Source organism: Otolemur garnettii, unplaced genomic scaffold (assembly GCF_000181295.1).
Source record: "Otolemur garnettii isolate 467f Iridium unplaced genomic scaffold, OtoGar3 scaffold00014, whole genome shotgun sequence".
Lineage (NCBI taxonomy): Eukaryota > Metazoa > Chordata > Mammalia > Primates > Galagidae > Otolemur > Otolemur garnettii.
The window spans coordinates 5712201-5729243 of record NW_003852409.1 but is presented as its reverse complement, the minus strand read 5'-3'; the positions used below and the strand labels follow the sequence as shown (position 1 = coordinate 5729243).

General features: G+C 40.7%; 1 protein-coding gene across 1 annotated transcript; it reads left to right on the top strand.

The window, feature by feature from the left end:
- The first annotated feature begins 2424 nt into the window (after window positions 1-2424).
- Window positions 2425-9017, top strand: LOC100957082 (acyl-coenzyme A amino acid N-acyltransferase 2). The gene is made up of 3 exons (XM_003785177.3): window positions 2425-2887; window positions 3151-3353; window positions 6449-9017. The coding sequence occupies exons 1-3, from the start codon at window positions 2425-2427 to the stop codon at window positions 7040-7042; spliced, it is 1260 nt and encodes a 419-aa protein (XP_003785225.1). The 3' UTR covers window positions 7043-9017.
- Window positions 9018-17043: the final 8026 nt, after the last annotated feature.

The following is a 17043-nucleotide window of genomic DNA, read 5'->3' as shown; positions in this document are numbered from 1 at the left end:
CTTGTGCATGATATTTGTAAATAAACTTTTCTCTTATTAATCTGCCGTAATTGTGAGTTGATCTTTCAGCGAACCAGCCCAGGGAGTAAGTAAGGTCGTTTGGCTTTGCCGATAAGGACTGTGAGATAGCCATGGCTCTGGACTCATCGCTCAGTAATAGTATAATGTGATGATTTTCTCAAGTGATAATTATTTGTAGGCTGTAGTGGTGATAGACTCCATGTGTGGACAGATTGGCTGCCTCCTGCCCAGCACATCTTGAATGACATATCCATCCTTGGTACAATCAGTAAGGTCTCCAGGGTTAAGACCACCACATGGTACAAATAAAGCTGCTGAGTGTCCATAGCTCTGGGCTTTAAGAGAGCAGTTTCAGATAAAAGGGAACCATGACTTGAAAATAAACCCCCAAATTTTCTATTGCAAAATCACTATGTAAGTAGAATATTTATTTCTCTTACCTTTTTTTGGAGATAGAGTCTCAAGCTGTCACCTTGGTTAGAGTGTGATGGCGTCTTAGCTCACAGCAACTTCAAACTCAAGTGATCCTCTTGTCTCAGTTTTTCATTTTTAATAATTCTTTTTTTTTTTTTTTTGGCTAGGGCTGGGTTTGAACCTGCCACCTCCAGTATATAGGGCTGGCGCCCTACTCCTTTGAGCCACAGGTGCCGCCCTCAGTTTTTCATTTTTAGTAGAGACAGGATCTCAGTCTTGCTCAGTCTGGTCTGGAACTCCTGAGTTCAAGCAATCCACCTGCCTCAGCCTTCCAGAGTGCTAGCATTACAGGCATGAGCCACCATGCCAGGCCCAATGGTGCCTTCTTAATGATCTCTTTTCTGGGAATGAAGGATTCCCAGATTTGGAATGAATCTCTCCCAATTGAGATTTACAGGAAGGAATTAGATCAGAAAACACAAATAGAGCTCTGATACGTTATATAGGACAACACTCTTTTTTATGTCATGTGATTGAAAATTCAAAGACCAAAAATAAAAGACTATTCTGAAACATGAATGAAAGGAAACGGAGTCCAGGTTCTGCATGGGCATCGGTCTTAATTTCCACCTGGGTGCAAGTGACTTGAGCTTGACAAGGCAGTCAGCATGTGGGGATGGTGGAATGCCAGAGCCATTTTTCCCTTGACCCTTTCCTAACTCTGAAAATCCCCTTTCTACAATGAAGAACTGAGCGTCCAGAGCCCGTTTTCTACTCTTGCACTGCCAGACCCTGTCAACAACCTAAAACCAAAGGCTGTATTTTACACATTCCTCCCAGTAAAATTAAGGACCCCCCTGGAGAATCATGTTGTTGTGAGGTGACACCACAATTTCTGCAAAGATATGGAAAAAAATGGTTAAAAAATTGAAAAAATCATGTCTACCTATGTCAAAGTCTCATATGAGAAATTTCTTTTAGAGCTAAAGGCCTTTCTGGAAGGGCCCCCCATTTTCCTTTCTCTTAAGGACCTGATAATTTTTTTTTAAGAATAATTGTAACAATGAAACCAACAAGGCAGCCCCTTTTCCTTTAGCTATCAGTAGTTTGGCAGAAAACTTAGAGCTCACAAAATATTTTTCTTTTTTTACGGGAATATACAAAGTTTTCTATGACAAATACCTGTGAGTCTGGTGCATATTTTCCCAGGTGCTATTTCAATCTTTATTATCCTCTTTGGCTGTTATCTGTGAGCAGGTTCAAATCCTTTGTGGAATGAGGTACAGAGGCAGAAAGGAAGGAAGACCCCAGATTTCCTTATTATGGGGCAGGGTATAAAATGGTTGCTCTAACGTGGATTATAGTCTCGTTACCACAAACAGCACTGGTATGTTCCATTCCACTGGAGAAGCAGAAAAGCAAAGACAAGAGCATGAAGTTTTATTTTCCCTTAAAAAGGGAAAGACCACAGAGCTAGAGGTCTAACCATGGCAGGTAGAGTAGAAAAAAAGAGAAAAAAAGATACATAATAGTTTGCTTGTTTACATAATCTGCTCTCCTGCCCAAGAGAAAAGCAGGGCTGTTTCAGAGCCCATTGTCGCGCATTACCGCACCCCACCCCCTCGGATGCTAATAAACACTCTGTGAAATAGGTCACATGGGAATTACTTCAATTGCAGAATTAAAGCTCAAATTACTTAAAACCACACAACTAAGATTTACTAGTGCTATAATGGATAAGACAGGAGATCATGGTGTTAGAGATAGCTTGAATTCCCATTTCCGCTCTCAGCTATTTGTGAGCCCTGGAGCCTGGCACTTAATCCATTTCCTCATCTGTACTGTAAGATGAGAACAGTGAGTACTTTCTGCACGTCTCCCTATCCCGCCTCCAAGTTAATTTGGCCAAACCCAGTGTAAACTTTGTCTTCAAGTCTCTAACTCACAGTCTTCTCTGCAGAGCGGAAAGCGCCACTTGGTCCCGTTACCATGCCTCAGCTGACAGCCACCCCAGCAAGCGCCCTTGCAGATGAGCCAGTGCACATCCGAGTGACAGGCCTGCCCCCGTTCCAGGTGGTGACCCTCAAGGCCTCACTGAAGGATGACAAGGGTGATCTGTTCCAATCCAAAGCCTTCTACAGGGCGAATGAGGCTGGGGAGGTGGACCTGGAGCAGGCTCCCGCACTTGGAGGCGATTACGTGGGGGTCCATCCCATGGGCCTTTTCTGGTCTCTGAAGCCTGAGAAGGCTTTCTGGAGGCTGCTCAAGCACGATGTGCTCAACACCCCCTTTTGGGTCACTCTGGACGTATATGATTCTATTTGCTCCCAATATTCAGCCATCATTCAACCCAGTGCCAGCCAGGTTGTACAACGGTGGTTCTCAGGCCCGGGGGTGCAGAGGAAGCAGATCCGGGAAGGTCGAGTGCGAGGAGCCCTTTTTCTTCCTCCAGGTGAGACTGAGTCTTCATGGTGCAGAAAACGTTGTTGATGGAAATAAATACAAACAAACCCCAAGAGCATCGAATTATCAGAGAACCAGATTTTCTGTAATGTTTTAAAACTGACATTCTATTTTGTGCCTATGTGTTTGTGGGCACGTGTGCATGAGAGAAGATGGAATTAATTTTGCTTGCCTTGCCCCGCGCTGTGGTGCTATCTACTTGACCCTCTTTTCACTTTCCTATTCCATTCTCTTTCTGATTTGTGCTCTCAGGGGAAGGTCCTTTCCTAGGCGTCATTGATTTGTTTGGAGCCATTGGAGGTCTAGTAGAGTTTCGAGCCAGTCTTTTGGCTGCCCGTGGCTTTGCAGTGCTGGCCTTAGCATATTTTGACTACGAAGACCTGCCTGAAGAACTGCTGGAAGTGGACTTGGAATATTTTGAGGAAGCTGCCAACTTGCTACTAGCTCACCCCAAGGTATTTAAAATAGTTTTCATTTTCACCTTGCAACTTTACAGGGAAAAAAAATCACAAATGTCTGTTCTGTTTCACCAATCTGGGCATACAAACTCAGGCATACATAGCACAACTGACACTTAAATGGGAGTGGTTATATCTGCTTTGCAGAATTTTTGAGTTGATTTGTTATCCGTTTCGTGCTTATTGTTATCTAGAAGATAACGAATGGTGGACATATTATGATATTTTCAGTGGAAAAAAGTCAAAGCACCTTGTATTTGAAGTGTTTGTAATTAATTTACTCACAAATGGCTTTGATATTTTATCAGCCTCTGATCTTAAATCATAGCTTCCCTGGCTTGATGTGTTCTCTGACTTCAGTGATTATCTCTGCAGGGGAAATGCTAGAGTAAATCACACCAAAGAGTTCAGAGACTAAGAGCCATGCAGAGGCTCAGTACTGGGCCTGCGGCACAAGAGCAAGGCAGGATTATTAGCAAAACTCATTTAGCTACGTCACCGGATTAGCTGAATTAGCTCTGTCGTTAGTTTCAGAGCTGAAGGTAGAGCAAACCGAAAGTTAAGTGTCCAGTGCCAGAAGCCAGAAAATAATCGAAAAGAAGCATCAGTTGAGAACTCTTTGCCAAGTATTGTTGCTCTATTGGAAGTGTGGTCTGTGGGACAACAGCCTCAGCATCACCTGGGAGCCATTAGAAATGCAGAATCTCATTTTCTGCCCCTGAACCAGGTTCTGCATGTTAACAAGATCCCCCAGGTGATTCTCACACGCATTAAAGTGTGAAAAGACATGGACTATAACGTCGTAAGCCCAGCTTTTCCTAAGAGTTAAATCTTGGTTGGATTTGACTTCGTTCTCTTGAGGAGGTCCCAAAGTACGGACATTTGTGTTAATGACTAAAATGAGAAACACTGCAATAAATACCACATGATCACGTGTCAGAACTGATATTCTATTACGTTAAGCCATATTTTTGTTTTTCAGGTCAAAAATGTTCAAATATCAGCTATTACTATGAATCAATCTAACAATGGTAAAACAATAATATCAGATAACATTTACTGAGTTACATTTAAACCGCACACTATGTAGTTTATACTCACTATCCCGTTTAACACAGTAGCCTTATGAAGTAGGTACTGTCAATGTCATTTTCACTTTTTAGACAAGAAAGGATATTTAGATTAAGTAATGTGTCAAAACTACACAGGCATTAAGTAACAGAGCCAGCCTGATAATGTCTTGGCTCTAAATCATTAAATTATCTTGACTTCCCATCAGGTATCATTCTTTCCCACCCCAACTCTGGAGAGCTGTGACTCTTCTCAAGGAGAGATAGGATGTTTCCTGTTAGAACCTCATCAGTGGGCATGGTGGCTCTTGCCTGTAATCCAGTGGTTCTCAACATTCCTAATGGGGTCACCACAACATGAGGAAGTATATGAAAGGGTCGCAGCCTTAGGAAGGTTGAGAACCATTGCTGTAATCTTACTACTCTGGGTGGCCCAGGTGGGTAGATTGCCTGAGCTCATGGGTTCAAGTCCAGCCTAAGCAAGAGCAAGACCTCTGTCTCTAAATACAGCTGGGTGCTGTAGGAGGCTCCTGTAGTCCCAGCTACTTGGGAGGCTGAGGCAAGAGAATCACTTGTGCCTAAGAGTGTGAGGTTGCTGTGAGCTGTGATGCAATGGCACCCTACTGAGGGCAACAAAGTAAGACTCTGTCTCAAAAAAAATCATCAACATCTTCATCTTTAGGATAGATAAAACATATGTGTTACTTTTCTAAGCCAATTTGAATCTTTTTAAAGGATTGTCTAAAAGGAATTAATCCCAGATAAAATGTTTTCAAGTTAATTTTTTTTTTTTTTTTTTTTTTGAGACAGAGTCTCAAGCTGTCATCCTGGGTAGAATGCTGTGGCATCAAAGCTCACAGCAACCTCAAACTCCTGGGCTTAAGCGATACTCTTGCCTCAGCCTCCCAACCTGCCACAGCACCTGGCTATTTTTTTGGTTGTAGTTGTCATTGTTGTTTGGTGGGCCCAGGCTGGATTCAAACCTGCCAGCTCCGGTGTTTGTGGCTGGCACCCTAGCCACTTGAACCATAGGCGCAAAGCCTCAAGTTAATTTTTAAATTTCAAATTTAAATATTTGTGAAATTGAGGACGAAAGTCAATTGCAAAAATTCTATTTGGATTTAGACAGCAGATGAGCTCCAATATCCACCTCTGCCCCTTCATACTATTGTGACCTTGGACAAGTCTTTTAAACTTCCTGAATCTCAGTTTTATTATTAGAAGGACTGAGATAATATGTATCAGATTCTAGGGTTCACTAAGACCTATCAAAGCAAGCACTAAAAAAAATGGGATCTTAGAAAGCTCTAATTTTAAAACTTTTTCCCCCCAGATAATTCTGATGACAGAAAGGTCCTCTGGGATAATATTGTGAGATTAACGAACAAACTAGGTCTCCTTGTACTTGCTGTTGTCTGTCCCAGTCTCCTCCTTTTCCTCCCTCATTTCTTAGACTCTTTTCTTCCCCTCTGCTCCCTCTGTCTATGAGGGAATTAATGATCCCTTCTATAATACCGAATTCAATTATTTATTGAATCCAAATCTTCCGTCTCTCTTTATATTCCCAGTGCTTTCAGGATTAGCCATTGAACTCATGTAGGTAATATATGGGCAATAAACATTGTAGCTGTAAAATGCTATTTAAATGTGAATTACACTTAACATAATATTTGAGAAAACCAGAGAAATGCCTCTTTTGTGGCTAGAGAAAGAATTTGGTGCTCGGGGAAGCTTACCTGTCTCAGGTGTGTTAGGCAATTTTGCATTTCTAGAACCGTCCCTTTGATAATGAGTGTTTTTTTCTGTTGTTCCAGTTGATCCTCATAACAACCTTGTAAGGTAGGTAATGTCACCTCCACAAGACAATAGAGCTTAGAGAGGCTAAGTAACCTTCCAAGTCACAGAAGCTAGTAAGCCCCCATGTCAGAACTCGCCTGTCCATCCTACTGGTTTATCTGCACGCAGAGTACAGCTTTCTGAGAGCGGGACCCATGATGTATTTCCCTTTGTTTTGCGCTTCAGATCCAAAGGCCAGGAATCGGAGTGATCTCCATGTGCAAGGGCGCAGAGATCGCGCTGGCCATGGCCTGTTACCTGAAGCAAGCGGTGGCCATCGTCTGCATTAACGGGTTCACTGCTGTCATGGGTGTTCCTCTCCGGTACAAGGACCTGGTTGTGACCCCCATCCGCCCTGAAATGGAGCGCGTGCAGGTGCACGCCTCTGGAGCTCTGAGCTACTGCCACTGTTACGGAGACCCGCGCGACAAGCTGAATGGGCAGAGCGTGCTGCCAGTTGAAAAGGCTCAGAGCCGGCTTCTTTTTATTGTCGGAGAAGATGATGAATTCATCAGAAGCAAACTGTATGCTGAGCAGGCCATGGACCGGCTGCGGAGCCACGGCAGAAGCCACGGCAGGGTTCTGGTGTACCCCAGCGCGGGGCACCTCATAGACCCACCCTATGCTCCTTTGTGCTTCGCGTCCCGGGTCCGGGGCCTTCCCAGGCCCTTCCTCTGGGGAGGGGACCCTGCTGCCCATGCAGCAGCCCAGGAGCACGCCTGGGGAGAGATCCAGAAATTCTTTAGGCAACACCTCATTCAGAACAGAAGCAAACTCTGAGCAAGGATGAATGATAACGAGTGAGGGGGAGAGAAGAGGCTGGCCTTGGGGAATAACCAGGGTAAGAAAGGAAGAGGTGGGCAGAGGATCTCTCCAGACAGAATGAAGGGGCCAGGGCACATGTGCATCTGAAGTATCTCTGACAAATTTGTATGTGCTTCAGTTTTTTTGTAAATTGGATCTTAGTTTGTATATGCTAGGGTACAGTGCTCTTTCAAAATTGTGATACTCTTGCAAATCGAATAGTCCTTTATCCTTCAGTTAGGGCTTCTTTGGATCCAGGCATTGCCAATCTAGATGAATTCCCTAGAACTGCGAGTTACTTGCAAAAATACCTCTTAAAGCATTTTGAGTTGGGTTTCCGTCACTTGATATGAAAAATTCTAATACTCCCACTGAGTGTAAGGCTTGCTATAAATTTCCAGTAGGTACTTAATTTTTTTTCTAAAATAGTGATACTTCTCTTTATACACACTTTGTGTATATATAACCATTAAACAATATGGTTGGATGGAATTTAATCAAATGCTTTTTTAGTATTTATTAAAATTGAATCAGTTAGTAATATTAAAGTTGTTAGAACAGGGCCTGGCCCATGGTAATTACTCTATCAGAGTTAGCCATTATTATTTGGTAATTATCATTTTTCTCCTTGAATGTGGTGAACTACCTTCATTAATAGAATAATTTGGTTTATTTATCTGATTTTAATAGATGAATGTCTCACAGTGACCAATTTGTGTTTTGAGATTTCTTTTGGAGCCAAGCTAATCATTCATATTTTCTCAGAATTCACCCTGTCTTCTAGAACACATTTTTCTCTCCTGATTTTTCGCATAACCTCTGTTGCTTGTAGAGATATCCTCTCTCTTTCCTCTCAGTCTGACTTGCTAAGTATTTGTCTACTTTTTCCAGGGACAGCTTTTGGTTTATTTATTGGTCAGATTTGCTTTTTGCTGATTCATTAATTTCTGATTTTTAAAATAATGTCCACTGCCATCTTTGTGTTTTTTCTGGGCTTTGTGATATGCAGTGTTCTCATTTTGTTAATTTCTAAATAGTTTCTGATTTTTGTTCCTGTTAAACTCAAGAGTTATTTTGCCCAAGTACAATTGTCATCCCCTACTTGCCCTTCTGAGGGGGAGGAGAGCAGGAATGTCATTTTGTAATAGAGGTTATCCCCACCTGAGCCCACTGGTTAAATTTAGCTTCTGTAAAAGGGGTCAGTTTCACATAATGTGCTTCACAAGGGCTTGTAATGTAGAGAGCCCAGCAGTGCGTGGAACTACTCCTAACAATACCGTTGAATCTAATCAAGCCTTTGATAATTAACTGATATAAATTGTGACTGGAGAACAAGGCCATACAAGTTAGAAAACAAATCCAGATTGTGGGTCATTTTGTGGGACAACTGTCGTGTTTATCAAGTGAATTGCATGAGAAAAAGAAAGGCTTGAGTGAGCTGGGACAATGAACTTCAGAATTAAACAAGGCTTGAGGGATGTATTAACCAAATGCTATGTGTGGCCCTGGTTTGAACAAAGCAACTATAAAAAGACATTTAAGGGACTATTAGAGAGAATGGAATATGAAATGGATACTAAATTATACTAAGGAACTGTTACCTTATGAAATGCGATAATGCTATTGTGGTTATATAAAACAGTCATTATTTAGAGATACATATTGAAATATGTAGTGATGAAGAATCATGATATCTGGCAATTATCTTAAATTACTATAGGAATATGGCAAAACGTGAACAATTATTAAGTTTAGATGATGGGTATAATGAAGTTTGTTATAAGACACGTATTCTTTTTAATGTCTGCCTGCAATTTTTCATAGGAAAAAATCTAAAAAAAGAGACATCATCAATGTATTTACTTTTCTGTCTCAAAGGTTAAGAATGCTAGCCTGCATTACATCTTTTTCTCCATGTCACTGATCATTAATTTCAGATGATTAATTTTTTACCATCAATAATTATTATTATTTTTTGAGACAGAGTCTCACTATGTCATCTTTGATAGAGTGCCATGGTGTCACAGCTCACAGCAACCTCCAGCTCTTGGGCTTAAGCAATTCTCTTGCCGCAGCCCCAGGTAGCTGGGACCACAGGCACCCACCACAATGCCCAGCTATTTTTTGTTGCAGTTGTCATTGTTGTCTGGCTGGCCTGGGCCGAGGTTCAAACCTGCCATCCTCAGTGTATGTGGCTGGCACTGTAACCACTGTGCTACGGGCGCTGCGCCTACCATCAATAATTATTTAATCATAACTTGCCTTAATAGTTTCTTTGCTACTTGCTGTTTCTTAGAGACCAGTTTTTAAAAAAATTCTTGGCTTTATCTTTCATTTTCCAAAGTGCAAGCTCACATTATTCCTTTAAAAAGTTCCCATTCATCTTAGCACATCTGAAAATGTCTGTATTTTCCCCTAACTTCTCAATTATAATTTTTATAGAAATAGGATTTGATGTTAACAATTATTTCTCTCAGAACTTTGGTATTTTTTTCAGCATCCACTGTTCCCAACAAGAAATCTGATTCTCACTACTTTGTGGGATTTTTCTCTCTGGAATTTTTTCATAATTTTCTTTTTGTTGTGAAATTTTATCAAGCTATGACTAAGGGTTAGTTTATAATTGCTCTTTTATTTTACTTGGCACTATGTGGGCTCTTTCAAACTAAAAACTTAGCTCTATACTATTGTTTAAATATGGCCCCTCCTAAGTTCAGGTGTTGAAACTCAAGGCCAATGTGACAGTATTATTGTTCACAGGTGGGACCCTTAAGAGGCGATTAAGCCGTGAGGGCTGCTCCCTTATTAACGGGCTTGGGGCCCTTATTCAGGGGGCTTCGGGCGGCTTTCGGCTTTCTCGCCCTTCTGCCATGTGAGGACGTGGCGTTCCTCCCTCCAGCACAACCTAACAGGGCGCCAGCTTGGAAGCGCCGAGAAAGTCCTCACGGACACCGAACCCACCGGTATCTTGATCTTTGACTCCCAGCCTCCAGAACGGTGAGAAATAATTTTCCGTGATTTATCAATTACCTGTTTTCAGGTATTCTCTTATAGCAGCCCAAGTGGAGTAAAACAATCTATCTTCAGCTTTAAGATTTTTGCTTGTATTGATTTTCTGACCATTTCACCCGCTCCAATTTTTCTGTTCCTTCCTCTGGAGCCCCATGAAGAGGATATTGGAGCTTCTGGATGTATTCCTCAGGAATGTTGATTTTTTTTTTCCTCATACTTTCACATTTTTGCATTTTCCTTCCTGCATCTTTGGAGAATTTTACGGTTTATTAGTTGAACCCATTAATTTGTTGTTCGTCTGTACCCAATGTGCTATTAGCTTATCTCTTGAGTTTTATTTTGATGAGCCTAATTTTTGGATTTCCAAGATCTCTAACTGGGTCTGTTCCTTAAGCCTGTTTTCATTTTATAGATAAGTCTGCATTTCTTTTTATTTTTTAACTTTATTCAAATTAATATGAGGGTACAATGTTTAGGTTACATTGTTCCCACTTCCAGGGCAAAGTTCCATTTGTAGAAGAGCCCCTCACCCAGGAGGCGTGTTATACAGCCTCACAACGTGCACAGTAGGTGAGGTCCTGCCTCATGTCCTCCCTCCTTCTGTCGTATGTCCCCCACTCCCCCGCCGACCCTAGAACTGGACTAGAATAGTGTTTTATTGTTCTTACCAACATGTAATTGTTCATATATTGATTTCATATTTGTATGGAGAACATTGGATATTTTTTCATTCTTGAAATAGTTTACTAGGAAGAATGTATTTCAACTCCATCCAGGGAAATGTAGAAGGTGTAAGGTCTCCATCTTTTTTAATAGCTGAATAATATTTCATGGTATACATATGCTACAATTTGTCGATCTATTCATGAGTTGATGGGAACTTAGGTTGCTTCCACAACTTGGCAATTATGAATTGAGCTGCAACAAACATTCTAGTGCAAATGTCTTTGTGGTAAAATGATTTGTGTTTTTCTGGGTAGATACCTAGTAATGGGACTGCAGGGTCAAATGGAAGGTCTACTTTCAGATCTTTGCGGATTCTCCACACTTCTCTCTAAAAAGGCTGTATTAGATTGCAATCCCACCAGCAGTGTAGAAGTGTTCCCCTCTCTCCACATCCATGCCAGCATCTGGCGTCTTGGGACTTTGTGGCGTGGGCTAATCTTGCTGGGGGCGGGTGATAACTGGTCTGATTTCTTACTCCTCCTCTACCTGCAGCTTTCACTAGCACAGGTTCTGTGTGGAGTATTGTCATTATATTTATCTATTTTTTTCAAGTTACACCAAACTAATACTTATAAAACTATCATGTACTCATAATAATTTTTTTATCTTCATGTGGTACATGTAATGTTCTGATATAGGCCTATAGTGTGAACTAATCAAATCAGGCTAATTGGGGTATCCATAGGCATTTATCATTTTTGTGCTAGGAACATTCCAATACCAATCCTTCAGTTATTTTAAAGTGTACCCTAACTTATTTTTGTTTTTGTGTTGAAACAGACTCTCACTTTGTTGCTCTTGGTAGAGTGCTGTAACATCACTGCTCACAGCAACCTCAAACTGTTTGGCTCAAACAATTCTCTTGCCTTAGCCTCCCAAGTAGCTGGGACTACAGGCACCTACCACAACGCCCAGCTATTATTAGAGATGGGGGTCTCACTCTGGCTCAGGCTGGTCGCAAACCCATGAGCTTAGGCAATCCACCTGCCTCAGCCTCCCAGAGTGCTGGGATTATAGGCATGAGCCACTGCACCCGGCCCATAACTTTTTGATTATAGTCACTTGTACTATCAAATACTTCTTATTCTATCTATCAAATTATATTTTTGTATCCATTAACATCCTCACTTTAGTCCCCCTTCCCTTCTACCCTTCTCAGCCTCTGGTAACCATCATTCTACTCTTTCTCTCCATAAGATCAATTATATTTATTTATTTATTTTTTTTGAGACAGAGCCTCAAGCTGTCGCCCTTGGTAGAGTGCTGTGGCATCACAGCAACCTCCAACTCCTGGGCTTAAGCAATTCTCTTGCCTCAGCCTCCCAAGTAGCTGGGACCACAGGTGCTCACCACAGTGACTGGCTATTTTTTTGGTTGTAGTTGTCGTTGTTTGGCGGGCCCAGGCTGGATTCAAACCCGCCAGCTCTGGTGTATGTGGCTGGCACCTTACCTGCTTGAGCTACAGGCACCGAGTCAGATGAATTATTTTTAATATTTACCTCTCATATATGAGTGAAAACCTATGAGATTTGTCTTTCTGTGCTTGTCTTATTTCACTTAACATTCTCACTAGGTCCATCCATGTTGTTGGAAATGGCAGGATTTGTTCGTTCTCTGTGCTATATAATATTCCAGTGTCTGTGCAGCACAATTCATTTACCCATTGATGAACATTAGGTTGATTCCAAACCTTTTCAATGTACTGAATTCCTGTCCTTTGGAGTGGGATTGCTGTGTCATATGGTAGTTCTATTTTTTTTCTTTCTTCTTCTTCTTTTTTTTTTTTTTTTTTTTTTGGAGACAGAGTCTCACTCTGTTGCCCAGACGAGAGCACCACAGTATCAGTCTAGCTCACAACAACCTCAAACTCTTGGGTTCATGTAATCTTCCTGCCTCGGCTTCTCCAGTAGCTGGGGCTACAGGTGCCTGCCACAATGCCTGGCAATTTTTTTTTTTTTTCTATTTTCGGTAGATACAGGGTCTCACTCTTGCTCAGGCTAGTCTGGAACTCCTGAGCTTAAATGATCCTGCTGCCTCGGCCTCCTGGAGTGCTAGGATTACAGGCGTGCCCCACTGCACTAGCTGATGGTTCTATTTTTCATATTTTGGGAAACTTTCATGCTGTTCTCCATACTGGTTGCGCTAATTGACATTCCCACCAACAGTGTATGAGGGTTCTCCTTTCTCCCCATGCCCAGCAGTATTCACTATTCTGCTCTGATAAAAGCCATTTTAACTGGGGTGAGATAGCTCACTGTAGTTTTGATTTGCATTTCTCTGATCAACAAGGAGCATTTTTTCATATATCTGTTTGCCATTTGTATGTCTTTTGAGTACTGAGATTCTTTGTCCATTTTTAAGTGAAATTGTTTTTTTTTTCCCCTCTATTGAGTTGTTGGACCTCTTTGTATCTTAATCATTGATACCTTGTCAAATGAGTTTGTAAACATTCTATGGGTTGTTAATTTTTTTGATTCCTTTGCTGTGATGAAAGTTTTTAGCTTGATGTGGTCCTGTTTGTCCAATTTTGCTTTGGTTTCCTATTCTTTGGGGGTAACTTAAGAAATCCTTATCCAGACCAATGTCTTGAAGCATTTCCCCAAAGTCTTATTTTAGTAGTTTCATAGTTTGAGGACTTAGAGCTAAGCCTTCAATCCATTTTGCTTTGATTTTTTTGCATTTGATAAAAGAAGATAAACCTTCAGTGTTTTGTTTGTTTGTTTTAGACACAGTTTCACTTTGTTACCCTTGGTCGAGTGCCGTGGCATCATAGCTCGCTTGCCAGCAACCTCCAACTCTTGGGCTTACGCAATTCTCTTGCCTTAGCCTCCCAAGTAGCTGGGACTGCAGGTGCCCACTACAACGCCCAGCTATTTTTAGAGATGGGATCTCACTCTTGCTCAGGCTGGTCTTGATCCTGTGACCTGAGGCAATCCACTCACCTTGGCCTCCCAAGTGCTAGGATTACAGGTGTGAGCCACCGTGCCTAGCCAAACTTTTAGTTTTGTACTTCTGCATATGGACATCCAGTTTCCCCCCAGCATTTACTGAAAAGACTGTCCTTTCCCCACTGTATGTTCTTGGCAACTTTGTCAAAGATAAGTTTACTACAGATGTGTGGATTTGTCCCTGGGTTCTCTATTCTGGTCCACTGGTCGGTCTGTCTGTATTTATGTCAGCACCATGCTGTTTCGCTTACAACAAAAGAGTATAGTTTCAATTCAGGTAATGTAATTCCTCTAATTTCTTTTTGCTCTAGGTGGCTTCAGCTATTCTGGGCCCTTCATATAAATTTTAGGATTATTTTCCCCTCTCCCCTCCTGCTTGATTTCCAGTAACTTTTACTTTCCTTTGTGCACATGTGAGTCCCTCAGTCACATGTACTCAATTTATTAGAGGGTACATGTAGTGTTTGTTTTTCCATTCTTGAGATACTTAGGGTAATGGTGTCCAGTTCTATCCAAATTACTGAAAGAGGCCTTCATCCTTTTATGTGGCTGAATAGTATCACATTTCATTAATCCACTTATGAATTGATGGGTACTCAGGTTGATTCTACGACTTAGCAATTGTGAATTATGCTACAATAAATGTTCAAATGCAGGTTATCTGTTTCATAAAATGACTTCTTTCCCTTTGGTAGATATGCAGCAGTGGGATTCCTGGATCACATGGTAGGTTTACTTCTAGTTCTTTGAGAAATCTCCATACTATTTTCCATTAAGGTTGTACTAATGTGGAGTCCCACCAATAGTGTATAAGCTTCCCATTCTCTCTGCATCTACACCAGCCTCTGTTCTTGAACTTTTTAATAATAGCTATTATGATGGGGGTAAGGTGATCTCAGGTTGGTTTTAATTTGCATTTCCCTGGTGATTAGTGATTTGGAGCATTTCTTCATGTGTGTGTTGGCCATCTGTCTATGTTCCTTTAAAAAACTTCTGCTCATGCCTTTTGCCCACATTTTAATGATTTTTTTCCTTGTTGATTTCAGTTCTTTCATAGATTCTAGATATTAGCCCTTATTGTGTAATATTTTCTCCCATTCTGTAGGTTGTCTATTCAGCTAATTATTTCTGCAAATATTTTCTCCCATTCTGTAGGTTGTCTATGTGTTCACCAATTTCCTTCTCTTGGCAGAAGCTTTTTATTTAATCAAGTTCCATTATTTTTGGTGTTGCTACAATTGCTTTATGGGTCTTAGTCATAGAGTCTTAGAGATAGAATTCTTAGTCATAGATTCATAGAGACTTCACTGAATTTATTTATCAATTTCGGGATACCCTGAGTGGAGTCATATTCTAGACCATATAATCAGTAAAAAGCAGTAGTTCTGTTCTCATCTTTCCCAATTTGTATACACCATATTTCTTCCTCTTGCCTGATTGTTCGGGCTAGGATTTTCAATTCTATGTTAAATAGAAGTGGTGACAGGGGGTACCCTTGTCTCTTTCCAGTTCTTAGGGGGAAGGGTTTTAACTTTTCCCAATTCAGTATGATGTTAGTTGTTGATTTCTCATAAATGGCTTTTATAGTTTTGAGATATGTTCCTTCCAGGCCTAGTTTGTTGGGGGTTCTTATTGAGAAAGTGTGGATTTTGTCACATGCTTTTTCTGTACCTGTTTAGATGATCACATGGTCCTTGTTTCTGTTTTTGTTTGTGGTGGGTCACATTTGTTGATCTATGCTGAACAATGTTTGCATTCCTGGGATGAAGCCTTCTTGCTCATGGTGAATTCTTATTTATTTTTTGATGTGTTGTTAGATTATGTTTGCTACTATTTCATCAAGGATATTTGCATCTATATTCATAAGGGATATTGGTCTGTAGTTTTCTTTGTTGTTGTGTCTTTTCCTGGCTCTGCTACTAAGGTGATGCTGGCTTCATAGAATGAGTTGGGGGAGATTCCCTCCTGCTTGATATTACAGAATAATTTTTGTAGTATGGATACCAGATTATCTCTGTAGGTCTGGTAGAATTCAGCTATAAATCCATGTGGTCCAGGGCTTTTCTTGGCTGGAAGAGATTTTAGGACTGTTTCTACCTCACTGCTTGTCCGGTCAGAAGTTCTGTTTCTTCCTGATTAAGTCTTGGGAAGTTATGTGTGCCTAAGAATTTGTCCATTTCCTCTGTTTTCTAGCTTATGTTCATAGTATTCATGGACGATATTTTGTATTTCTGTAGTATCAGTTGTAATGTCTCCTTGTCCATTTCTAATTGAGCTTATTTGGGCACTTTCTCTTTTATCCCTGGTTAATCTAGCAAGAGGTCTATCAATTTTGTCTATCTTTTCTCAGAATCAACTTTTTTGTTTCATTTACCCTTTGTATTTTTGTTTTTCATTTTGTTTCGTTCTGCTCTGAGCTTAGTTAATACTTTTCTGCTGGATTTTGGTTTAGTTTGCTCTTTTCTGATTCCCTGAGATGTGTCATTAGACGGTTAGTTTGTGATCTTTCTGTGTTTGTAGGCAGAATAGCTATGAATTATCTTCTGCTTTTGCTGAATCCCTTAGCTTTTGATAGCTTATGTGCCCTTTTATATTCAGTTTGAGGAATTTTTTTTATTTCCATGTTAATTTCATTATTGCCCCAATAATCGTACAGCATCAGGTTGTTTAATTTCTGTGACTTTGTATAGAGTTGAGTGTTTCTCTTGGAATTGATTTCTAGTTTTATTCCACTGTGGTCTGAGAAGACACTTGTTCAATTTGTTGAGACATGTTTTATGGCCTAAGATATGACCAATCTTGGAGAATGTTCCATGTGCTGATGAGAAGAATTTAGTAGTTTTGGGGGTACAATGTTCGGTAAATACCTGTTAGTAGTCCATTTTTATTTATTTATTTATTTTCAGAGTCCCTTTTAAGTCCATTGTTTCTATTCCTGCTCTTATCTGTCCACTCTGTCAGTGGGCTGTGAAGGCCCTGGCCATTACAATGCTGCCCTTCATCTCTTTGCTTAGATCTAGTAGGATTTGCTTTATGAACCTGGGTGCTTCTGTGTTGGGTGAATAAATATTTAGGCTTTCACTGTGTAATGCTTATCTTTGACTTTCTCTACCATTTTTGGTTTAAAGTCAGTTTTATCTGAATGGCTACACCTGCTGCTTTTTGGTTTCCATTTGTGTGGAATTTTTCTTTTCATTCATTTACCTAGAGTCTTTTTGCTCTTTTCAGTTCCCTTCATAAAATCTGGAAGTATAATTGTGCATCTGACTTTTGGTTCTTTTGAAGGTGCTT

Coding starts and splice junctions, on each gene's coding strand:
- LOC100957082 (XM_003785177.3), top strand. CDS start 2,425: ATGCCTCAGCTGACAGCCACCCCAGCAAGCGCCCTTGCAGATGAGCCA. Junction 2,888..3,150: donor AGCCCTTTTTCTTCCTCCAG/GTGAGACTGAGT, acceptor TTGTGCTCTCAG/GGGAAGGTCCTTTCCTAGGC. Junction 3,354..6,448: donor TGCTACTAGCTCACCCCAAG/GTATTTAAAATA, acceptor TTTGCGCTTCAG/ATCCAAAGGCCAGGAATCGG.